Source organism: Lutjanus erythropterus, chromosome 6, assembly GCF_056507025.1.
Source record: "Lutjanus erythropterus isolate fLutEry1 chromosome 6, fLutEry1.hap2, whole genome shotgun sequence".
Lineage (NCBI taxonomy): Eukaryota > Metazoa > Chordata > Actinopteri > Lutjaniformes > Lutjanidae > Lutjanus > Lutjanus erythropterus.
The window spans coordinates 9,087,067-9,113,592 of record NC_139322.1 but is presented as its reverse complement, the minus strand read 5'-3'; the positions used below and the strand labels follow the sequence as shown (position 1 = coordinate 9,113,592).

The 26,526-nt window shown below is 41.1% G+C and overlaps 2 protein-coding genes across 2 annotated transcripts; both read left to right on the top strand.

Moving 5' to 3' along the window:
* Window positions 1-1,332: 1,332 nt before the first annotated feature.
* Window positions 1,333-10,377, top strand: xkr7a (XK related 7a). The gene is made up of 3 exons (XM_084720441.1): window positions 1,333-1,927; window positions 6,997-7,196; window positions 7,653-10,377. Exons 1-3 carry the CDS (start codon window positions 1,386-1,388, stop codon window positions 8,606-8,608), a joined length of 1,698 nt encoding a protein of 565 aa, XP_084576567.1. The 5' UTR covers window positions 1,333-1,385; the 3' UTR covers window positions 8,609-10,377.
* Window positions 10,378-13,698: 3,321 nt separating this feature from the next.
* cables2a (Cdk5 and Abl enzyme substrate 2a) lies at window positions 13,699-25,438 on the top strand. Its single transcript, XM_084720440.1, has 9 exons — window positions 13,699-14,243; window positions 15,241-15,333; window positions 18,493-18,570; window positions 18,741-18,840; window positions 18,938-19,106; window positions 19,205-19,302; window positions 21,042-21,148; window positions 21,336-21,540; window positions 24,392-25,438. Exons 1-9 carry the CDS (start codon window positions 13,699-13,701, stop codon window positions 24,530-24,532), a joined length of 1,536 nt encoding a protein of 511 aa, XP_084576566.1. The 3' UTR covers window positions 24,533-25,438.
* The last annotated feature ends 1,088 nt before the right edge of the window (window positions 25,439-26,526 follow it).

Sequence of the window (26,526 nt, the reverse complement as noted above, 5' to 3'; positions counted from 1 at the left end):
TGACTGGACATCTACACACAAAGTGACAAAATTCCCCTTTAATATAATACAGAACAATTTAGTAGTTCCTTAACTTTTTTCCTGTGACCCCTTAGGAAAAAAGTGTCAGGGTCTCTTGTCATGTTTCAGATGTATTTGAGTTGTTTGCGGTTCCACCAAAGAGATTTTCCCTCTAAATGTCTCAAGTAGTTTCATGTTTCATTTTCCTGCCTCAGTAACCATCTTACTACCTCTAAGACTGTCAGGGAGAACCATTTAACTTTATCGTTTATAATTTATTATAAACTAAACTCCTCAGCAGTGTATAAAGTCATTAAAACGAACTCTGCCTTACCAGCTCCAACATGTATCAACAATTACAATCCAGAAATATAATATGTATTATTCTGAAATGTACCATTCTGCATAATTAGTTAGTTTTACTTTTGGCACTCTCAAGTATATTTTAATGCAAATGGTTTTTACTTCTACTTAATTAAAAATTTAAATGTACGATTTTTACTTGAACCAGACTAATTTCTGCACTCTGGTACTGGCAAACTGCTACTGACACATTTACACTGATACAGTATTATCTAATGATCTAATAATATATCTGTCACAGAGGAAATTCTCTGCAGAACAAGCACTTTTGATAACCTACTTAGTAGATTTTTCTGATAATGCTTATATATTTTTACTTAAGTGGGACATTGACTGGACTTTGAATGGATAATAATTATAATGATGTTTATTTATAATGTTTGCACTTTTCTAAAAACAAGTTTACAAAGCCCTTTACATACAAATAAAGTATCAAAAAAATGTATAAAATACCACCACCACCACCACCGCTACTACTACTACTACTACTACTACTACTGATATTATCATTAATAATAATAATAATAATAATATAATAATAATAATAGCAAAAATAGTAAAGCAGTAAAGGATCTGAGTTTTTCTTCCATCACTGGCTGTTGATTGATGATTTCTGGTTCTGAGTTACTAAATGGATCCATGCTGTCAGGTCACAGTGTGGCGCTGATACCTGTGCAGGAGTCTAAACGATAATAATCAAACATTTTAACCCTTTATTGATGCAGAGAAAACTTCTTTCCTGAATGCATCACATCAGACCTGCAGCTTTTATGTCGTCTCAATTAAAATCCCATCTCTGTACATGATCACCGCTGATTGATGACCGGTGACTCCCTCATCTCTGTCTCACCTACCCCGGCCCTCCTCCTCTTCTTCCTCCTCCTCCTCCTCCTCCTCCTCCCTGCCTCCTCTCCCCTCCCTCTCTCCCACACGCATGCATATAGACCGACAGGCTACGCGACCCCCCTCCCCCCCTTCCATCATTTTCCCATCTCTTACTCACTCTCTTCCCTACAACAAACATGGCCGCGAAATCTGACGGTGCACCCGTCTCTCTACGAAACGAAATCCCACCCGAGTGTCCCTCCAGGTCGGACCCGCGGCCTCCCCAGCGCCGCCCCGCCGAGCAGCGCTACTCCCTCCCGGACTGCTGCTGGACGCTCTGCGCCCTTTTGGTCTTCTTCTCGGACGGGGCCTCAGACCTGTGGCTGGCCGCGGACTACTACCTAAGGAGGTACTACTGGTGCTTTGCACTGACTCTGGTCTTTGTGATAGTCCCGTCCGTGGTCGTGCAAGTGCTCAGCTTCCGATGGTTCGCTTACGATTTCTCGGAGACCGTCGAGAGCGGCACGGCTGCGGCCGCCGTGGTGGCGGCGTCGGGAGCGGAGGAGAGCGACTTCAGCACCAAGGACAGCGGCGAGCGGGAGCGGGGCGCTGGCCGCACCGCCGCGGCCGGGGTGCTGCCAGGGCCGGGCACCGGGGGAGGAGCCCGGGGCTGCTGCAGAGTCTTCATGTGGCTCTTCCAGGCCATCATTCACATCTTTCAGCTGGCACAGGTCTGGAGGTAAGTGAACACTCATAATCTGAGAGGAAGAGGGGGAAACTACACATTCAGCTTCTGCCTTTGTGTGTGTGTGTGTGTGTGTGTGTGTGCACATGCAGCCTCCACAGCCCAGCATCACTCCCTCCAGCTAAACGCTTATGAAACCCAATCATTCAGGGAGGACTGAGCCCAAAATGCCAGAATGTCTTTTTGTATTGTTTCTCCCCAGCTTGTAAAGGCAGAATCAGACTCCACCCACTCCCCCCACAGCCCCCTGACGCGCTTTTAGGTCAATCATCTCCAGGGAAAATCATCAACTCATCCACACCAATCGCCTTATATAGAAACATAAAAAAAAAAATCCCTTTTGTCGTATGGGGGTTTGGGCTGGAAGAAGAAAACTGAATAGTCATAAATGTCATGAGAGTTGCTTCCTATTTGCAGTGATGTGTGTGTGTGTGTGTGTGTGTGTGCCCGCCTCCCTCACACTGTCTAGTGTATTTTCAGCTCTTATAGCTCCAGGCTGCTTCTCTTTATGTTTGTGAAAAATCCATATTCTCAAATCTCCTGGCAGGTTCTTTTTTTTTTTTTTTTTTTTTTTTTTTTTTTAGACTGTAAGTTTGTTTCTCTCCACTGAACCCAAACATGTTTAATTAGCAGGCGTGCTCGGAGACTAAAAACAAACCCATGTACACTTTGGCATTACTCTCACTCGGATGGTTGTAGGTCTGTAGGTCAGCTGCTCAGTCAGTGATGGTGAGGCAGTGCTTCAAGCCTCCAGTGCCCTGATAGGTTTTGACAGGCTTGAACTGCTGCCAGTCAGAGGGAGGCATTCAGCTGAACTGAGGTGGGAGGAGGGTTAAAACGTGATCACATTCAAAGAGAAGTTGTGTTTTATGAACTCACTGGGGTGTTACAGAAAGACAAATTATGTGTAATGATGAAATAAGCTGCAAATCAGCTGTTTGATTTATCTGCAGGCTTCTGTCTGTGGTCTCCTCTCTTCCTGCCTCTTTAGACAGCCCTATGGGTAATATATATTGATTCCTTATTTCCTCCTGGAGACTCTCAGACTTCTATGTGTGAGTGTGTCCAGGAGCACATTAAAACATTGTGGCGGCACAGAATTACCGGTAATGCCATTAAAGCTGTTGTGTGTGTGTGTATGTGTGTGTGTGTGTGTGTGTGTGTGTGTGTGTGTGTGTGTGTGTGTGTGCCTCCATTCAGACCAGCGTGTCTGCACATTAAGAGGATTACCGCTGTGTGTTTCACCCTCGGCTGTTAACTCAGGAATGATCCGTCACTGATACACAGTTAGGCAGGTGAACCGGGATCAATTTGGGCCGGCTACCAGAATTAAATGTCAGCGCACGAGAGATGTGATGTGGGGTTATGTTACAGTGTGTGTGTGTGTGTGTGTGTGTGTTTCCTCCTCCTGTGAGTCTTTGACCCTCATTACTGCACGTATTCTCCATTTTCTCAGTGTGTTACATCCCAGGGCACACTTTGTGTAGCAGGAACCAGGACAAAAAAGGGTTACACATACTCCCCCGTGGTTCACTGGGCTTGTTGACATAGGGCTCTTCTGACCCTTCTCCCCGAGGCAATTACTGAGACATTTATAGCTTCAGTCCTCCGTGGCAACCACCAGCCTTTTTCAAACACTTAGGTGCCATGTAATGACAAAGGTAATCATTTACACATTGCATATTTGCATGCTACAAAATAGGCATCACCACATTAGTGCAGAAATGTGTTTGCACGGCACGTGTTTACAAAACGATGTGTGCAGGGGTGGAAGTAACTAATTACAGCTACTCACATTACTTTAATTAAGCCATTTTCTGGGTGCTGAAGTCTGTAATTTTACTTGCACTTAAGTGTGCATTACATTGTGTGATCTACATTCAACAAAAATGCAACACTGATTTTTGCTCACATTTTCATGAGTTGAAGCAACAGATCTAAGACTAAAGTTAATTTCTTTCAAATTTTGTTCAAATATTTGTTAAATTCATGTTAATTACAGGGTTCCTTCGCTGTATGGAAAAGTATGGAATTAGATTTGAGCAATTTCCAAGTCTGGATAAGTATGGCAAAAGGAAACGAGAGTATGGAAAAATATTTGCCTTTCCAGATGCATCCCTCTGTCTGATGTTTATGATCTAAATGATGAATGACAGAATGAATGAATCATGTTTACTTACACTGCACTTTTTACAGCAGAGCAATCTCTAAGACATATTTGCAAACACACACTAGAGCGATCGATGCTGGAAGGTAACAGGCCTATTTCATATGAGAAAAATGTCCTGCAACAGTTTGCACTTTTTGCCATTGACCAGTTATGCAAACTAATGTAAGATGTCTGAAATAATGTTTTAAGGATTCTTCATTACAAAAGTTCTGATCAGTCGGGAATTAGTGTGGTTATTTACAAACTGCGTGGGCCAAAACACACAAGAATAGTAATTCTCCTTTACAATAATTCAGTACATGTTTACAATCGGATGAACAGACTCCCTAAAACATGCAATAATTAAGATCACTGTACATGATGGAATAGTGACATCTGAATGTGCCAGCAGCCAGTGAATTCGACGCTTCCCCACTGACTGGCTACTCCATATTCTTGCGGAAAGTCCTGTTTATGAGTTACGCAGTGATGACTTATCAGGAGAGCAAATAGACTATCTTCTCTGCAAGTTTCCATGGGCACATTGAAAAAAAACAAAGCTGCACAGATGCCATGACAATTTTATTTCAACTCTTTATATTCTTCATTAATATTCAATATGATAACGGAAAATAATTAAGGTTATTGGTAGCACCCATTAGATTACTTCCTCTTTTGGCAGAGATGTTTGTCAGTGGAACGTCGTTCAACTTTCTGCGTAGGACGGAACAGCTAAAGTGGGTAAATGCAAGTTTTCCGATGGCTGGCTTGACAATCCCAAATATGAAGCTTGGTTTGTGTAGGACTCCAACAATCTGGAATTTTGAGATGGAAAATGTGCAGGAATGCTGAAGTGAGCGCCTCTCCTTCATAAAGTAAATCCGTTCACCTGACAAGTGTGGCATATAGAGATGCTGACATTTAAGGCACTGAAGTATTTCTATTTATAGCTGTTTCATATAGAGCTACAGACTCACATTTTTCCCAGGAGGGCACAGTCATGATCCGCCCTACTCTGACTCTTATTGGCTTATCCTGGTATTCTTACTCTAACCCTAACCAATCACTCAATCACTCATGCCTAAACTTAACCAACCCAACCAATGATGGCAATGAGTACTAGCCAGTCAGAGGCAGAGCAGGGCGGGTAATGACTTTGTAGACAAAACAAGACATTTGAGGGCGTCGTCTTGACTTTGGGAAACACTGATCAACATTTTCCACTGTGTTCTTGACTTTAATGGGCTGAACAACTAATCGAATAATCAAGAAAATTATTGACATCTTAATGAAAATAGAGTCTGAATCTACTTAGTTACTTTTGTAATTAAGCACTGGTAGGCCTACAATATGAATTCATATCCAAACTTTTCATCTGAATATTTGTAGCCAATAAGGTTTCTGATTGTGAACGGTCCAATGAAAACCCTGACGACAACTTTCACCTGTTTCATTTGAATTCCTGCAGTTGATAATGCACTAAACATCAGCCATTTAAACGTATCTAACACTCTGAGCAGGTTTTGAACTTTAGTATTTTGTAACAGCAGTAGTTTTACTTGTAGTTGAGTACAGATTTTCAGTTATACAAGGTCATTATAGAACACATTGAGACGGGGGGTGGGACTACATATCAGTAAAGCTCAAGAGTTCAACAAGGGATTTATAGCGAGCTCTTTTTTTCCCTCTAACCTTCAATCTGAAGATTAGATGGAGAGCCTTTATTCGGATGTCTTTTCTCTTCTCAGCCCCTCATATTCAGCTTTACCACAGCCCTCTGACTGATTTTATTTGAAGAGAGATTGCAGACGAGCTCTACATTCACCCCTCGGATGCCTGTACTAAAATTAAAACCACAGAGCTGCTTAGTTCAGTTTCAGTCTAATCTAATCCTGGAGGAGCAAGCAACCAGCTTTTTGGCAAGAACTACTGACAGCTCCCAGAGTTTGGAATAATGAGTTATGACTTCTGAGAGTCTGTGTTTGATGTCCAAAAGTTTTTGAAGCACAGTATTAAGCTCTCAAATTCTGTTCAATCTCTCCTTTTTTCCCCCACAACAAAACTTAAAGGGATAATTCAGGTTATTTGAAGTGGGGTTGCATGAGGTACTTATCCATAGTCAGTGTATTAACTACAGTAGATAGTCTTCACTCTTCCAGTTTGAAGAAGCAGCACAAGAAAATTGTAGGAAGCTAAACAATGAGCTGCTGTTGACAGAGTCTGCAGCAAAACGTGTTTTAGCCACCTAACAATCGATATTAGTTGAAGTGTATGCTGTTTCACTGCTTTAACTTTCTGTCAGACAGATAGGAAACCACTGTTATGTGAGATAAATATCGCTCTCTGCAAACCAACCAGACTCCATTAGCAAAATCATAAATTTTACCTTGGAGAACACGGGCATTGCTGGTCTGTCGCATTGGTTGGTTGGTTTGTGTTATTGTGTGACGTCGGTGTGTTCAAAGGTTAGTTTGAATTCACAGAGGTCCCATAATAACACAAACAAGCTAAACAACAGAGGCAGCGGTAGACCAGAAACATCTGTGGTATCTTTGGTAAAATTACTGCTTTTGCCAAAGGAGTTTGGTTGAGCAAGAGAGCAATATTTGCCTTGCATAACATTGGTTTCCCGCTGGAAAAAACAGTCACACATGGTAAAGTGGTGAAAACATTATAGCATATACTTAAAATGATACTGTTTTTTAAATGTGGATAAAAGACATTTTGTCACAGCAGTGTATTGCTTAGCGTCCTACACCGATACTCATGGAGCTTCTCCAAACTGGGAGCATACCAACTGCCATCTACTGTAGCTAACTGACTATTGATAAGCACCTCATACAGTCTCATTTCAAATAATCCAAACTATCCCTTTAATGCACTGATGAACTTGTGTTTACCTTTTGATACACAGGTACGTCCATGCTCTGTATTTGGGCGTGCAGAGCCGCTGGCACAGAGACCCAGAGCGGCGTCACTACTACTGGCGCATGATGTTTGAGAGCGCGGACATCAGCATGCTGCGTCTGCTCGAGTCCTTCCTGAAGAGCGCCCCTCAGCTGGTACTGCAGCTCAGCATCATGATCCACGCCCGTCAGGTGCTGCCCCTTCAGGGTGAGTGCCCCAAAATGACCAATCCACATCAGCTAGTCACACATCTGCAGCCCACGCCGGCTGAGCATGATGAGTCACTTGTGCTCGCCTCAATCAGGCCACCACAGAGCAGGGAAGTGTGTGTTCTTGCTGCACTCTTCGAAACAAGGGTGTTAACTAGAACCATAAAAGGTTCTTTGGCGTTCAGTCTTTCAGAGAGTTCTGCCTAGAACTCAACATAAAGACCCATACCTAGAACCACCTGTGAAAGGTTTCACCCAGAACCCCATGTGAGAGGTTTTACAGATAACCCTTCTCTGGTGTAATGGTTCCTGGTCCTGGGTAGAACCTCAACCCTTCAGGGAAAACCCTGTAGGAGCCCTTGTTTTCAAGAGTGTGTACTAAATGGTGAGACAGAAACCTCAGAGCCATTTCCATCCTTCTCCTGCTCACTCTCTCCTCCCTCTGTCTCCTCAGGGCTTTCGGCTTCTGCCTCGCTGATATCCCTTGCCTGGATGATCTCCTCCTATCAGAAAGTCCTGCGGGACTCCCGTGACGATAAGCTACCCATGACCTACAAGGCCGTCATAGTTCAGATTCTGTGGCACCTGTTCACCATCGGGGCCCGCACTCTGGCCTTCGCCCTCTTCGCCTCCGTGTTCCAGCTTTACTTCGGCATCTTCATCGTGGCCCACTGGTGCATCATGACGTTCTGGATCATCCAAGGCGAGACGGACTTCTGCATGTCCAAATGGGAGGAGATCATCTACAACATGATGGTGGGCATCGTGTATGTGTTCTGCTGGTTCAGCGTGAGGGAGGGGCGCACTCGCTGCAGGATGCTGATCTACAGCCTGACTGTGTTCCTCGAGAATGTGGCGCTCACCACCGCCTGGTACCTGTACCGGGGCTCTCGTACCTCAGACTTCTACGCCGTCATCATGGTGTGCGTGGTGGCCAGCAGCTACGCTCTGGGCACCTTCTTCATGTTTGTGTACTACTGTCTGCTGCACCCCGACGGCCCCGTCTCAGGGTGGGGTTACATTGTGGAGAAGGAGGTGCCGGTGGAGTCGCTGGCCTCCCCAGCCTCCAGCCACCCTCCTGACCTGGTGAGCAGCCCCCCCAGGACCCTTCAGAGAACTAAAGGGTCTGACAGAGAGCAAGGGCCGGGGGTGGACGGAGACGTGTTTCAGGTACGACCACCTCGGGGAGCTCAGGCCCCGGTGACCCACCTCACACCCAGGACTGAGGGGCCCGTCATCCGAATAGACCTCCCCAGGAAGAAGTACCCCGCCTGGGACGCTCACTTCATCGACCGCCGGCTGCGTAAAACCATCCTGGTGCTTGAAAGCGCCGCGCCAGTCACGCCAAGGATTCAGTACCGCTGTCTGGGCACACCCAAAGAAGTGATGGAGTACGAGACCACCGTGTGATGTGCTGAAGGTGCTGTGACTCAGCTCGCTGCCGTGTGGTGCGGACAACCTGCCTTAAATAAAAATGGCAGGTGGATGACTCTCACTGAGCAGTCTGTTTCAGCTCCACGCCTACTGGAACGCTCTCTGGACTGTCAGGCGGTGGAGGCAAACAGGCGGAGAAAGGGACGGAGTGTGGTGTCTTTATTTTTTAAAAAAGGCAAAGTGCTGTGATGTTGTCTAATGATGGTGCATATTTCGGTTTCTGTATCATTTCTCAGGTCAGGGCGTGGTACAGGAAGAGGTCGACGCTAGCAGCGACTTAGAGAGAAGCACAGGTAGGCAGAGAAGTGGAGCTGTACGGTTATCAATCAGAGGCAGGAAGTCCTCCTCAGTGACGGTGCTTCAGCACATCCTCTAAAGGCGGTCGACAACAGAGACGAGCCTTCAACATGCATGATTATTTATGGCAGCTATAGAACTGAAACATCACTTGACAAGACAGAAGAGTGAGCAGGAGAGGAGAGGGTTAACTCGCACTGTAATTTTAAACAGTCTACAATAAAAACGACACAGGCACTGATCATCATAATCATGATTTTCCATAGCTATTCACTCATGTTGAAGGAGTCTCTGAGGATGCTGCTTCAAATCTGAAGGGCGGTTCAAAAGCAACATTTGAGTTGAATGTAAAAAACAGTTGAAAATGTGATTATTTGTGACGAGGCTTCGAGCATTTTCATGCTGTTCGTGGGATTTACAACATTCCTGTGGTACTATATTTGTTTTTTGAGGTAAGCTAGAACAAAAAAAAAAAGAGATTTGTGTGTGTTTACAAGCAATCTGTTGTTTTTGGGACATGCCATCACTACTATTCCAACAAGATGCACCTTCATTCAGAATGTGTATGTACTGAACAATAGTTACATTATGATTTCCATTTCCATTTACAGGATGTATTCTACTGATAGGACTCAACAGTTGTATTTTCGTACTGCATCCATCCACCTTACACAGCAAAGGAAACAGGACAGATGTTAATTTCTATGTAAATTAAACTGTACAATGAAGAGGGACAGCACTGTCTGTAATTGTACTGTATCCATACTTTGTTGTCTGAAAAATGTTTAAAAAAAAAAAAAAATGCTGCAGGCTCCAGACTCCGAACAGAATAGCTTTGATATTATTGATGGTACAGGCATGTGGTACTTTTGGTAACACTTCATTGTACAGGTCCATTATGTACTTATAATATCCTCAAAACTTTACTTAAAATAAGTAATTATTATTATTATTATCATTATTATTATAATTGTTAATTTAAAACAGAGACAGTGTTTGATGAGTCTGGTTTATTGTCAGTTTTAAAATCAGTTGTTGCTTTCCAGAGGAAAGAATAATTGATATAAAACAAAACAGCGATGAACAGTGAATCATTAACATCCCTAATTTAAATCCCCCAAAATATTTATTCATCATACAATAATTATTGGAAATTGTATTCTTTTTATGTGTTGAATTAGCCCTTCCTAAGTCCTGCCCCTTTCAGTTTAAACTTGCTAGCTAATCTACATCAATTATTAGTTAGCTAGTTACATCTGATAGCTAATATTAGCTGAATGCTAGCTAACTTGGAAGCTAATCTACACCACCTGCTAGCTAACTAGTTAGTTCTGGTAGATAATATTAGCAAAAGGCTAGTTAACTTGCAAGCTAATCAACATCACTCGTTACCTAACTAGTTACATCTAATAGCTAATATTAGCAAAACCCTAGCTAACTAGCAAGCTAATCTATAAAATGTTGCTTTTGCAGGTCCCCCAGCAACATATTTTAATAATTGTCAAAATCTGGTTTCATTTTCAACATCGCTGTCTGTATTTTAATTAAAATTCATTCTGAATTACAAAGTTCTTTCCAGGAACCTTCTTGGGAAATTAAGAATGTATGGACCTGTAAAATAAAGCGTTACTCTTTCATTTATCAGGGTTGTTTTTCTATATAGTAGTCTCAAGAGGCAAATTTCTAAACCGTGTGTGTGTCTGTGCGTGTTTGCGTGTCTGTGTGTGTGAGCTCACATACCAGCATGTGTATGGGTGTATGTGGGAACGGGAGGGGGAGGAGTCCTGCCATGTGCATTTAAGTTAATTTGGAATTGTGTCACTGAGATATGACAGTTTTGTTGTAAACACTGTCCAGTCAGCTCATTTTTCCCAGATGACACTGAAACAAACGAATAGCCCACAGAGCACCTGTACCACCCCAAAGCCGGAGCGGGGCTTAAATTATGGTGCTAGCAGTTTAAATCCATCACGTAACAACCACACGGTGAACCATAAAATGGGCTTGTTGTGGCAGGAGTTGGGCGAGGCTGTACCTCAAACACAAACACAAAGCTAGAATCAAAAAGCCTTAAACTGGTCATGCCAGACTGTTGCTGTTCAGAGCAAGAAAAAAAAGATTAACAAGAAGGTGAAGACAATTTCATTATGTTGTTGTTGCTAAAATAAAGAGCAATGTGTTTACCTGACTTCTGCTATTAGTGCCTTTTTTTTTTTTTTTTTACACAGGAACAAGACACTTTAAAACACAGAGCCAGTCAAAACTCTTATTTTTAATTTCTTTAACATGGAAGTTTTTGTTGGCAGCTGGTCAGACTGACCCATATGCATTTACTCTGCACAGAAATTGCACTTTCTAATCCTTGAAGTTATTTCACTCACGTAATCCAGGCTATATACAGTATACTGTGGACCACATCTCAACTATCAACTGTATTAAATATTACCACCCAGGTGCATCAATTTACATTTTAATTTTCTAAAATTTAAATCTCTGAATCTATCCGATATTACCAAATTGATTCTTTTAATTGATTTAAGTAACAGTTATATTTTGTTTACAATTATGTCGAGGAGTGTATACTAACATAATCAAGTTAGCCTCTCTTTTAGCTAGCATAAGCTAACCGTAGCTAGGTAGCTAACATTATCTAAGTAGTATTAATTTTTGTCAGGTAGGCTAGGCTATATACAGTATACTGTGCACCACATATCAACTTTCAGTTGTCTTAAGCATTACCACTGAGGTACGCCAATTTACATTTAATTTTATTTAAATCTCAGAATCTGTCTCATATTACCAAATTGATTCTTTTAATTGATTTAAGTAACATTTACATTTTGCTTACAATTATGTTAAGGAGCGTATGCTAACATAATCATGTCAGCCTTTCTTTTAGGTTGCATAAGTTAACATTAGCTAGTTAGCTAACATTAACCGAGAAGTAACTGTTTAGCTGAACTACCAAGGTAGCTACTCATGATACTCCTAAGATAGATAGATTTAATTCTTTTTTAATTGGTTTAAGATTTAATTTAAAGATTTAATTCTTCAGTTCTAATTTTATTTATTTAGTTAGTTTTTAAAAAAAAATGCAATCAAATTTAGTCTTTCAAGATATTTATAAAGTAATTAAATATATCTGCATAAAAGACATTTGCAAGATAGATAGATAGATAGATAGATAGATAGATAGATAGATAGATAGATAGATAGATAGACTTCAAAGGAGGCAGATTGTTCTGATTGGATTGAGGCTAAATCCCATCTCTATGTTACAGTGGATCAGTGGATTAGTGGCTCTGAACTTGTCACCACTCCACAGAGGTCAGTGACCTCTCAACGATGAACCTTTTCTCAAACACACTCTTTGGCAGGTTCTTATCATTGTAATTCTCCACAACTGTGAAGGAAGAAGAATTCAGTCTTTCCATCAGTCTGTTCTATTGATCACTTCCACTCCGGAGATGGAAAAGCTTTCACGCTTCAGTTTCTGTCTCTCGGAGAAATAGACTTAAGCTTCGTGTTTGCAAGTCAATGGAGTGTGAAACCAAAATGAAAATCCTGTGCAAACTGTTCCATTAAGTCCTACTGCTGCAGTGAAATGAGAGAACAAGCAGCTGAGCTGTTTGCTGGAGCTCGTCTTTGATCTCGCAATCACAGTTTCACATTCCTCCAACTTGTTCACAAATGCTAAATAGATGCCTGGCAAAATTTTCTCAGAAGGAAAACACTCTGATGTGACAACATTTTGGATACCACAGACTTGTATGAATCTTTCTCAAATTCAACAGGAAGACACTTAAATTGGGCTGTTAGAACCTGTACCAAATGGGAAAGGATTGGTGGACAACTGCATTATTACCAAATAGACAGCGTGAACATCAGGTAAAGGAAGTGTTCACAACCCCATACCTATTCTCTTTAACTGATCTAAAAGTGGTTAATCATTTAGGCTATTAAAGGGATAGTTCAACCCAAAATCAAACATACATTTTTCCACTTACCTGTAGTGCTTTTTATCTGTCTAGATTAGATGGGCAAAATACGGCCAGGGGGCCTGATGTGGCGCACTGAGAGGTTTCATGCAGTCCGCAAGGCCATCACGGAAATACTAAAAATGAAAAATCTGGCAAAGACAGTCAATAGCTTTTTTTTTTTTTTTTTTTAACCATTAAACCATTTTCAGACCTTTATTCTGAAAGGGGTCAGTGCTGTGTTCATTGGTAATGATAATGAACTATATCTATTATATTAACTCACTCATTGCTGTTGGGTGTCCATGTTAATATTGATTTGTGGGTAAACGTTCAGTTTAACAATCAATAAAGACATCAGCAAAACTACTGTATACACCATTTATAGTGAATTTTCAGCTTTTAACCCTTATTTAGAAGGTAGGAATTAGATTTTTTAAATTTTTTTTACTGTCTCGTATAACCATGTTTTTACTTTGGAAAAAAACCCCAAACCAATCGGTTTATTCTGCTCAGACGTATATTGATCAACTATCTGACTGAATTGGTCAATCTGTTGATTTTCTTTCTTTGTCTGCAGTGCACCTCCCACTATTGTACTACACCCAATCATCTACGAGCAACAAGAATATATTTTCATAATATATCTCTTAACCAATCACCTACGAGTATTTATATAGTTTCGCTCATATAATTACTTTACAGCCAATCAGCATGTAGAAGAGGCGGGGCTAAGGCACTGGTTACAGTCTATCGTTGCCTTTGCCTCCGACGGCCACATTTCAAACTAGAATGGCGACCGCTGTCTGCGGTCTGCAGTCTACCGGTAAAACAGCGAAGACTCACCGAGAGTACCGGAGGAAAACGAAGGATTCAAAAAGGAGGCAGGCGGCTCTATTTTTCCTTAATAATATCTCACTCGACGGACGGCCCCAATGTCAGCTTAACGATGGAAATACCGACCAAAAAGCCGCCGACGAGCACCGACTCAGTGACAGAGACGGCGTCGCAGCGGTCGTGCCCCTGCCTGCGGATAGCCAGGGACCGGTCGCCCAGGTGACAGAACCCGCTCCGTCCGGTAGCGGCTCGTCCTCCAGTTTTCCAGGGGTGCTCAGTCCAGGCCGACCTTCTTTGGTAATGTCTCCGGGACCTGCCGGGACAACTGCCGTGGGAGCCAACGAGGTATTTTTGGAGGGTGGCAGTGCGGCAGAGACGCTAACCCCGGACACCCCCATGTCTCCTGCGCCCACCGGACACCAGCCCTGCTCCCGTGTCAGGTCCACACCCGCCGCCCTGAGCCCGGTCCCCGCCGGTAATTCTCTGGATTCACGACAGAGGTGAGCATATTAAGTGGTTGGTGTCTCGCCATGGGCCTTTAAACAGGCTACAGGCATAAAATGAAACCAGCAGCAGGTATGATGCGAAGGATTCACTTTCGTTCTCATCTGTTATTAGTAATGTTCCAGCATTTTCTGTGGTATCACCTAATACTGGGAACTCCTAACTTTTTTCATGTTAAGAATCCCCCGCAATAGATGCACAGATTAGCCCACAGGAACATATTTTGTCTTATGAATAATTTATTTTTAGGTTAGAAGATTATAGAATAATCAAAATGGCCATCCTTATTTCTTCATATGTAGTTCCAACTTCCAAAAAATGTGTTAAAAGTTCTACTCCTACATTTGCTGGGAAACCCCTACGACCAAGTCCACATGATAAAGGATGTAACAGGTTAAGTGTAAATAGTACGAATGTATAAATGGAAGATTTGTTTTTATGTCTCTAACTAATGATTATTTTCATTGACAAGTTGCTTGATCAGTTGAGTATTTGAAAAAAAAAAATGGTGATCACTGTTTCCCAAAGTCAAAGATGACATCCTCAAATGTTTTGTTTTGTCCACAACACAAAGATATTCAGTTTAGTGTCACAAAGGCATAAATACACCCTTGGTTTACACCGTAAGGTTGATCCACTGTTTTCACATCATCTCATGTCAAACACTGTTGCTTGTTGTCCTGTACTATTAGGGTCCTGGATTCAAATTCAAAGTCACTTATCCGCTTTAAAGTCAAATCTAACTCTTGTATAACTTGTCAGATTTGTGAGATGTTATTTGGAGAAAGTACCTACATAAAACATGTTCTACTTGTAAAAGTAGGGTTGGATTTGATGCTGTACTATGGTTTTACCACCAAATCTCTGATGTAAAGAGATTTACATTTCTGTGTCCAGATTACAGAGTGAGCCCTGTCATGTGAAGGCCCTTTGTTTGGGTGATGTATTACCAGCATTAATGAAGTGGTCTCTTGTGTCTTTATCTCCCCTCAGGTTGAGGAATGTCTCTGGTTCTCCTGGACCCAAGGTGCCAAAGAAAGTCCACTTCATCAAGAGTATGAGGCAGTATGATACCAGGGGATGTAGGTGAGTCTCCAAAAGACATTTATATACGTATGCAAATATATTTACATACTATATACAGTACAACAGCAGATTAACTCGTGAGGAATTCTTATACACTAAGTTTCCTGTCAGAGAAATGCATAAAACAAAGGCTTTTTTATTTGGACTCTGACGGAGGCCTTTAGCTCACAAGCAGTGTTCGACTTCTCCTGCTAGTATTGTAATAAGCAGCTTAGCTCTGGCAGAGAGACTTAGTTTGGACTGCAGAGAAATAACAGCAGCACAGCTGCTGAGTGGTGAGTGTTACAGTGAATTTAATCACCCTTGGAAGCTTTGCAAAAGCCAAAAGAGGTGCAGTGTGGAAATATAACACCCTATTGCAGCAACAGTATGGTTACCCCAAAGAAAGAGAGGACAGAAGTATCACACTGCTGGCTGTTTGTTCTGCTGGGTGACCAGTGTCAGAAAACAAGTGTGTCGCAATGTGCTTGTTTGGGTTTATTTTCTGTAATATTCTGTTTGTAGGCACTGAAACAAACATGTCATATAGTTTTTTTTGTTTTGTTTTTGCCACCAGCCAAACTGTGTTTTGACTCCCATTTTTACATTTCACTTTATCAACATTTCATGCCCACATACTAGGGCTGGGCAATATGGCCAAAATCAAGTATCACAATAGTTTTGACCAAATACCTCGATATTGTAACATTATTGTTAGGATTGAATTTTCTCTAAAAGTGTAGCTTTATTTGATCGGGCTAGTCATTAAGAAAAAAATATGTTTTGCAATGGCAATGACTGTAGAGTGTTTGCATCGACATCATGGTTTGATCAGTAACCTGGATGCCCGGTGATTTCGGAGATACTGTGACGTAAACAGCAGAATGTATTACATGCTGTAAATTTAATTCAAGTTGACTGCAGTTCAGGAAAACGTGTGAAAGCTGCTTAAACTTGTTCAGCAGGAAAGGGCACTGCATTTTGAGAAACTTAAGTTAAACAATCGTGAAGATCCACGTTCCTCTGGGAATAACAACAGAGCCATTTTGCCCTTTATTTGCCAGAAAAAATCGAGAAAAGAGGCGAGTACAGATGCGTTGTCTACGGTCAGTACCGCCAACACGGCAGACCTCCAGATCGATGGCCCGCTGTGAAAACCCTACTGGTGCTTTCACAAAATATTAACACAATGAGACTTCCTATAAATAATTGTCGTCATGTGAATATAATGATAACTTCTCTTTATTGTAATGCACTAAAGACTTTCAAAACAGGAAAAGATAACATTCATGTCGTATCACAATGTACAATCTTAGACAATATCTAGTCTCATATGACGATATTGATATCGACATATTTGCCCAGCCCTCTCACATACATGATAATGTGTCATGTGTTTTCTGCTGGTGTGTGCAAGACACTGATGTAGCAATCCTAGATTGCCCCACAGGCCTGAATATCTGTTTCAGTTTTAGTTCATATTACTTACTAAGCTGGGGTAAAATTGTCCCAGTTATATAACTAAGCTAAGTGTTGTGATATTGTCCCCTGTAAGAGACGTAATCTCTCTCCTGGAGACCCAGTGACTGCTGACTGTATGGCATTGATTGGTGTTTTGTGAGGAGTTGGAGCCTCTGGTATGTGTGTGTGTAGTGTTCTTAGTTGCCAAAAGCACTCTTGTGCTCGGTGGTTGTGGTAGACTGTGAGTGGTTTGTTCACATTTTTGTCAGAACAATAGAGTCAGTGAGTGTCCAATGTGTTTATTGGTTGCTAGTCCCTGGTTTTAGCCAGTCCAGCTCCTGAGCCCCAGTTTGTGCCTCTCATGTATTAACATTACCTTTGAGTCCCAGAGCTAAACATCTGAAAAAAATACACGCTCCCCAATGTGAACCCTAACCCTAACCCTAAGTGTTTAAAGGGCTTAGTGCTGTTCTGAAAGTATTTATTTTATTTACTTAATAACCACCTGGGTGCAAAATATTCTGTCTAGTGTAGAGCTGCAATGATTAGTCGATTAATCGATCACAGTGTAAAGGCACAGTGTGTAAGATATTATGAGACACAGAAAAATCTTTTTTATTGTTCAGCTACAGAATATCTTTTTTTAATCCAGATGGTTATGAGTCTTTCAGGAGTCTGGAAATACCTGCAGCAGCAGCAGCAGCAGCAGCAGCAGCAATAAATGTTATTAAACATAAACATTTTCAAAGATTTGCTGTTATCAACAATGGTTTTATTATCGATTGATCTGCTGGTTATTTTCTCAATTTATTGATTAATTGTTTGGTTACTTTGTCAGACAGTAGCGAAAATTTTTTCCAGTGTCCAAGGTGACACGTTCAGCCTTGTTTTGTCAGACCTGTAGTTCATAGCCTAAAGATACTTCATTAATTATTGTAGAAGACTATGAAAACCAGAAAGCGTGTAGGAGAACTGGTGGCGGCAGTGAAACTCGGGTCCTTTAAGACTTTTGAAGACCTGCAGACAGTGTGTAGGATTTAACGGCATCTAGTGGTGAGGTTGCAGATTGCACACTTTGCACGGCCCTTCCCTTCCAAATGTGTAGGAGAATTTATAGCCGCCGCATGTAAAATGTGAACGGCCGTATCTAGAGCCAATGACTGGTTTGTCTGTTCTAGAAACATGGCGGACTCCATGAAAGAGGAACTGTGTCCTCTGTCGATATAAACTGCTCATTCTAAGTTAATGAAAACACAACAATTCTTAATTTCAGATGATTATACACAATGAAAACACAGTTCTGAATATTATATTCCACCTGTCATCTTTCAACTGGATCTTTTTAGAAGATGGCATTTACCATTGATTGACTATCAGGATAGTTTCCAATTAATTTTCTGTCAATCAATGCATCATTCAGCTCTGTTTATCTCTGTGACTCCAGTATGATGGTATGAGAGGCTCAGACTGGAGCTCGTCCAGCTCTCAGGTTTCCCTCCTCCCGCTTAGGAGCTTTAGATTGTCGTTGATAGCTATTTGGCTTCAGTAGTGATGCAGATCAGCATAGAAGTGGCTCTGTGACTGATTTAGCTGTCACTGCAGCTCCAGCACCGGTGAACATCGTGTGTACAGTAGCTGTTGAGTAGCTGTGACTGTAGTTGTTGCTTGTAGACTGACACACCATCTGTTTTGTCTGCCTGTACTTGCTGTGTCCTGCAGGATCGTGCTGATTTGTGCCAAGCGGTCGCTATATGCTGCTTTCTCAGTGCTGCCCTATGGAGAGAGTGCTCACCTCAGGTACAAAGCAAGCACCATCCCAAGCAGAGAGCACCCACCCCTCGCTTTTACGTTTCCATCATCCTTCTGTCTGATACATCATCATCATTCTCAGGATAGGGCAATGAGTGTGTGTGTGTGCGCGCGCATCGTGTGGAGGAAATGACACAAATGTGACTCTTTCTGAACAGTGATGCTAAGCTGGAGGCTCAGAGACAGAGGCTGTCTTCTGTGGTGGCTGCTGACCTGCTTCCTTCCCTTGAGGGAGTGGAGCTGGGGTCCTATGGCAAGGTAAATGTCCATCAGATATATAGTGTTATGATGAGAAACAGAACTAATCCAATTACTCAGATCCATCTGCTCGATTTGTCTCATTTTGCCTCCTCAGACGGTGTCATACGCTCAGTTCCTTTATCCAACCAATGCCTTGGTGAGACCGAAGAGCAGCGGTGTTACAGAGAACTCCACAGCTCAGACCCCCCAGTCACGTTTCCGTGGCAACGGGCAGAGAAACTTCACCCCTGCTCGTCTGAACAACACTGTGGCACAGGAACCATGTAAGGCTCGAGTTTAGGCTGATATACACATACCTGCTTCCTCACTGTTTCGCTGACCTCAGATTTTATGACACACACACACACTGTTTTTTTTTCAGGTGTGGAGGAAGTGACAGAGTACGATCCTAACTTGCTCAGTGACCCCCAGTGGCCCTGTGGAAGACACAAGAGGGTTCTGATATTTGCATCATATGTGGTGAGTTTGTACTTTTCATTACTGCATTTTTAGATATTTGGGGTACAGTCAGCCTTCTCCTGTAAGCTAATTTAATTAAATAACACGGTTTCTTTAATCAGGGTCAGGGATTATAGTAACTTGGTTTCTCCTGGTGGATTTTTTTCTGGTGAATGCAGGTTTCTAATCAGCTTTAAAAAGCCTCCAGAGAGGGAAAGTAACAGCAGAGCAAGTGAATGATTGTAGCAGTGCATCTTTGTATTTGAAATAATTCCACTCAAATTGTAACTTAAGCTGAAACTACTATCTTAAAGTCTTAAAACGCATTTAATTCAGTTTCCTTCAAAAAAAGTTGTTAAAAAGTCTTAAATGTTTTCTCTTGCCTGTAGTTAGGAATGCCAGGTTGACAACAACTGTTACTTATTAAACTGGACATTTAACAATAAAATATTTGAGCGATGACACTATCTGTGACTTCAGAGCGCTTTGTTTTATCTGTAATGTTAAATCTTTAGATCTTCCCCTTACCTTTGAGTCAAAGGAATTAACCCCAACAGCTGTAGCTGATGTCCACAGACGACGGTTGTCCATAGTTGTAAAGTAAATCCTATGTTGAGTTCACACCTGTTGTAATGTTAGCTCCTTGTCAAGGCTAGCTTTGTTTAGCCGAGTTTGATTCAGCTTTGACAAATTAGCACCGGCTAACGCCTTCATGGTTATCTATTGAACAACATAAATGCTCACTTTCATGACTGCCCACGACACCCTTGCAGTGGCTTTCAGACTGTATAATCGCATCCAGTTGTCAACCTGTTTGAATTGTGACCTCTGCGACACTGCTGCTGCTGCTGTACAGACACACACTTTGAGTTTATAATTCTATAATCTGTCGTCTGATTAAGTATTGATAATAGTGGCGGTGGTGAACCGTGTAATACTGGCAAAACCTACTACTGCACCAAGCCTAGTTGTAGGTAGTAATGTTGATTATGTTCTTGTTTTTGATTACAGACTGTCAGCAGACTATAACACACTTCACACTAAACTAAAAGTGGGATTGTTTCACCGGTGGATTGTGCGTGTAGGAGGCAGTTCAATCCTTTTTTATGGCATTTCAGTCAGCACGTATTGCCCATAATGGGCAGTTTTTGCTAAAATTGTAATCATTTCTCATCATTGTGAATCCATCCATCCAGTTTATGGTGCTTATCCAGGTCGTGGTAATTTAATTAATTACAGCAGTAGAAATTATTGTTACATACTGCGGGGAAGCAGTGAAAAATGTGCTATAATAAATAATTCTAGGCACCCTGGCTGTTTTTTCACCACACTTTCATTAGGCTTATGATTCTGGTATTAAATTGAATTCTATGCGGTATTAAAATGCCTTTAGGGTCTTAAATTTAATTCAGTGAACCCTGCAGAAACCCTGAACTAACACAAAGTCCAGAAATCTAAATAAGTTGGTTTCCACCACTTAAAATTTGACTGTTAAATTCAGACACTTGAGTGGTGAGAGGGAAAACTCTGCTCTGACACACATACCAAAAAACATGCAAAGTTTTCTGATATATGTAATAAAGTGAAGCAGTTTTCCACTTCTGAACCTTCAGCCCCATAAGAGAGTAAAATACATCCATTCTGTCACATGATTTTGTTGCTGCTGAGCAAATCATGTGACAAGAGTAAAGCTTTATTGTTGCTATAATTCATGAGGCGCCTCCTTTTCTGACATGCTGGTTTGTTTTTCATCTCTGCAGACAACTGTCATTGAGTACGTGAAACCGTCTGACCTGAAGAAGGACATGAATGAGACTTTTAGGGAGAAGTTTCCTCACATCAAGCTCACTCTGAGCAAGATAAGAAGGTACAGATATATTATATTTCCCCTTCAAATTGTCCTCTACAGAAACTTTTAAAGATTGAGTGTTGTTGTGTTCACACACATTTCTCTGTGGGTTTTAATCTGATTCAAAGAACTCACACACTGCAGCGTTTTCTTAGAAAACTGATCAGTAACTATGGCCCCCCTCCACCCCCTTCCTCTCCTCTAGCCTGAAGAGGGAAATGCGGGCCGTGAGCGAGGAGTTTGGTCTGCAGCCGGTCACCACAGCGATGGCTTTTGTTTACTTCGAGAAGCTGGTGCTGCAGGGTCGCCTCAACAAACAGAACAGGAAGCTGGTGGCAGCGGCATGCGTGCTGCTGGCTGCAAAGATCAGCAGCGATCTGAGGAAGCCAGAAGTCAAACAGCTCATTGATGTGAGTAAAGTTTCCACAGAAACAGATACTCAGGGTAGAAATGTAAAGCAAAGCAAGTCAGGTAATGCTTGTGTGAATAAATGAAGGTAAACAAAGAGTGGAAAAACCTGTAACACATGTAATACCCAACTTACTGTTTACTAAACGTGATTCTTTCAACACCTCATATTATTAGGATTGGAAACGGTAAACACACTCTTAATCATACAGTGCCAGGAAAGGCTTCATAGATAAAAGTTAAATTATTTAAACTGCTTACAGAGTGGTAACAGGTCCTGGAAAAAAAATCTGGATTCACATTTACTAATAACAGGCCTTAAAAAGTATTAAATTGTTTTAACTTCTGTTTCAGAAGCGGTTAAAGGAGAAATCTGTAATATATTTACTGTCATAAATCCTCAAATGTCCACGATATATTATCAGATATCGAGGAAACTTAAGTTGAAATTTGTTTCTATGACAACAATGCATGACCAATTTATTTAAAATCCCTATACGCACTGATAAACACAGTTCTTTGCCTTATTTATAATTTTGAACTTACTCAGGTGAATATGTCTATAGTCTATAATTTAATTTATAGATTTAAAATTGGCCTTGAATTTAATTAAACAGTAGCATTAAAAAGTCTTACATTTAACTTGCTGATACATGTAGACACCCTGTGCTTAATGTTGAGGAATCTTCAAAATGCCGCGCACTGATTGGCTGAGACCTGCAGCTCCTCTGATTTAACCACGCGCCTAAATTTTCGTTGAACATTGATCATATGTGTACGCCATGTATAAAGAGGAGAGTGTGTGCCTACAGTTGAGGATACTAGTTGATGTAGTCACACCTGTGGTTACCACGAAAATTCAGTTTAATAGAAGAGTCCCTCCCATAAGGTCCCATGGTGGTCCACCAGAAGAGGAGGGACTTTGCCACTGGTGTATTTGTTTACAGTGCAGTCAAACTCATAATGTTTTAAAGTCCAACTGAAATTTAAATTGCATGTTCGTCTTTTACAGCATATTAAGTGTATTTGATCTATAAATTATCTGCCTTAGAAAAAAAATTGAAAAGAAAATGGAGAAATTTATATTTTTCATGACGGTGCCTCAAATCTCTACATTAATTTCACAGTATACGGCTCCAGCATCAGTCTGTCGACAGAAACCTCATTTCAATACAGAAAATAAAACCTTACATAAAGCAGTAACGTCAGCATTATATCATAAGCAGAGCAGACGGTCACACTGAGCCAGACAGCAACCTGCTACACAACACAGGAGCCACAGACTCCGAACAAAAACCCACATGAGCTTTCCTGTAAGTCTCTTTCTTATCTGACTTAGAAACATGAACACATATCTCGTCCTGCCACCAAACAAACACTCACCGGAGAAAAGTGCACTGCTAACGTCAGTTTATAGGCTAGATTGTTAATTATCTGCTTGGCTGCAGCACATTAAACAGAAAGTAAAAGTACCTGCAAATGTCACATCAGTCTGCTTAGATTCTGCTGTGGTCTTTACTCTTCTATACGTCCAACACGTCTGTTCATTACATGCAGAGTTAAGTGCAGGTCTGCTTATTTTGACTCTTGCTTTTATTACCAGTCTAAAAAAAGAGCACTTCTAGAATTTTCCAAAAGACCTTCTTCCTTTTAATAATAAAACCAATTATTAACAATACAGCGGAAAAATGTTGACATTAATTTTTTGACTGCAAAACAGGATTACTAAATGTGATTTCAGTTGGACTTAAATAAAGAAATTAGTTAATGATTGGCCTTTCTGCCAGGTGTGCAAGCTTCTCACCTGTGGCTGTTTCACAATAAGAGCCAACATTTTTTGCTGCTGAATGCTTTTAATGTGAACTGACACTCACAGGAAATGTTCAGTTTGCATTAGCAGTAACCTAAAGCATTATAAAGAGGAGAAGTATAGAAATAGGAACAATATAAATTGGAAATATAAAAATAGGAACAGTATACACAATATAAGGAAACTCAGCAGTTGAATTTACACCATTGCACAGAGGAAATATTCAGGTTGCACATAGAATAATGATAATGAACCTGATTATTGCACACTGAAATTGACAGTTCACCTGTGTGAAGTATTGCACAGCATGAAGTGACATAAATTGGTGTACAGTGTAGTGCAAACCGGTTGTCATTTTTCAGTGAGTATGTGTTTTACTGTACAATTGGTGTACAGCAGTAGTTTGTTGTAGTTTGGGTTGCAGCAAAACCTTTTTCTTACCAGGAGGAGAAACGTATTTCCTGTAATAAATGATGAAATGACCACGATATGTCATCAGAGATTAAGGAAACGTGTTTAGTTGAAATAGTCGCTTCTCTGACATCAACGCTAATGGTTAAATTGAGCTATATGCTAATGGAGAAAGTAGGCAGTCACTTAACTCCATCTCCAGAGTGTGTATTTTCAGAGCAGCAGGCTTTTCTTTTCAGGATAACAGGCGTAACTTTACCCTGACAGACAATTGACAGTTATAAACAGTTGATCAGCTCGCAGAGGAGGACTCGTTGTCACATTATAATGTTGCACTCGTCTTGCAGTGAGCTGATTTGAGCTTCGTCAAATCTGGGGAGAAGGGGGCGAGAGGAAATGACTCACTTCAACCATACATTGTATATTAAATAGATTTTCAACCTGTTTTGTATGCTCTAATCACTACTAATCATTAATCAAACAGTAAACAGAGAAACACCATGAAACATAACTCTCATCAACACTTCAGTATTTCAGTGTTTATGTTAATCTGCATCTCTTAACATTTTTAAACTCTAACCACGTCAAAACGTGTCTCCCCCTCAAACCCTTTTCTCCCCGTGGACGAGCAGAAGCTGGAGGAGCGTTTCCGTATCAACAGACGGGAGCTGATTCCTCTGGAGTTCCCGGTGCTGGTTGCCTTGGAGATGGGACTTTACCTCCCCGAGAGCAAGGTCATGCCGCACTACCGCAGGCTGGTGCAGCAAGGTTAGACTGGATACGGCGGTGTCTGACACTCCGGTGGTTTCATTAAAAAACATCAGCAAATGTGTGTGTATGAATCAGAACTGACTGTGTGTGTGTGTGTGTGTGTGTGTGTGTGTGTGTGTGTGTGTGTGTGTGTGTTGGATCGACCAGTTAATAAGCTGTGGTGTTTGAAACAAATAATTCTGGTACTATTTATTTTCTGTCAGTTGTGACTCGAGTCACTCTGTATATGAAGAATAACTAGTTTACACTCGTCGGCATGTGCGTCTCCCTGAATGTCTTTTTAAGCGTTTGTACGTGTGATGTTCGGATGTTGATCCAGTCATGAGCTCTACGTTAGAGATGTTCCAATGAGCACGTTAATTGTGCTTTTATTTTGGTTTCTCGTGACCCATTTTTCCTAGTATTCTTTCTCTCTCTATTTAAATGAAATGTACGCTGTGATGTTTGTGTTTGTGGAAAACTCTTCCTCCTGCACCTTTTATCGTTACTATACACAGCCTGTATAGTATTTATTATGAACTACAAAGAACCATACTGTTGATTTTTTGCGAATGCCTTTTGAACCCACTGTGACATTGAATCGTTTTTAGCCATTAGACTGAAACATGATACTGTAGATTGTGGGTGGAAAACGTGATTTTTAGTTTTAGTCTATTATTAGAGAAGGAAGTGGCCTTTAATTTAATACTTGTACTGTACGTCCTACAATAATCCATCCAAATTCATGTATGTATTTTTTTTCTTGAACAGAAAGAAAATATTAGTTCCCACTTTAGTCTTGTGGCAGCTGTGTTCAGACAGGACTGTGGAGGCGTATTATTTATAGTGTTTTTTTGGTTTTTTTTATGTTTCATGTCGTTACCCAGGGATATGTTTCTGTAAAATGCACTGGAATTTCTTCCTCGATAGTCCGGCTAGTCGTCTTCGTATTTTTCAGTTCTCAGGAATTTTACTTTCTCGTATCTTTGAATGGCTCAAACTCTAACCCAAAGAGACGTTTGTTACTGTAGCTTATCATTGACATCGCATGTGCTCCATTATAAAATCAGTGGAAAGTAACTGATCGTAGTGCTGTGATGGAACAGGAAATCCAACCATTGTGACTCTTTAAAGGGATAGTTCGGATTATTTGAGGTGTGGTTGTACGAGGTATTTTTCTATAGTCAGTTTATTACCTACAGTAGATGGCAGTACTTACCTCCTGATTCGATACCATCACGATACTTGGGTGTTGATTCAATATGCATTGTGATTCTTAAGTATTGCGGTTAGACAATGTGATTTATTGTAGTTTTTCTTTGCTGTTTATTTTTTTAAGATTGTTTTTTGGGTATGTTTGCCTTTATTTGATAGGGTCAGCTGAAGATATGACAGGAAAGGGGGTAGAGGGGGGGGGGGTGGGGGTGGGGGGGGGGGTGACACACAGCAAATGGGCCGCTGCAGAGGACCGACAGCCTTAGTAAATAGGGCACACACTCTACTGACTGAGCTACAGGGCACCCCTTTGTTTGCTTTTTTTAACAACTGACTGCGTGAAAAAGTTTAATTATACACCAGACTGTATGAGTCATACTTCCAAAAACAACTCACATCACATAAATAAAATGTGTTTGAAGTAAACAGCTACATTTAGCTCTTCCTGCTCAGCAAGATAGTGCTTGAAAATATAATAATAAGATGACATCTATTCCCATCATGTGTGTTTGCTAACAGACTAAGCGCTAGTTAATTACATCGATACTGGAATCATTAAAAAAAAAAAAAGAATCAATACCTAAGAGAATCAATTTTTTTCTGCCACTCTGTGAAACTAAGCAAAGCACTTTGTTTGCACTATATTTAGAATATTTTCACCGCTTTACCTTGCTGCCACACAGCCTTTTCCAAAGCCTAACTACTGTTGTGTAAGCCAAATACCGCGCTCTCGACACCAGCCAGACTCCACTGGCAGAATCAGTCATTTTACCTCGCTGAACACCAGAGTTGCTGGTCCACT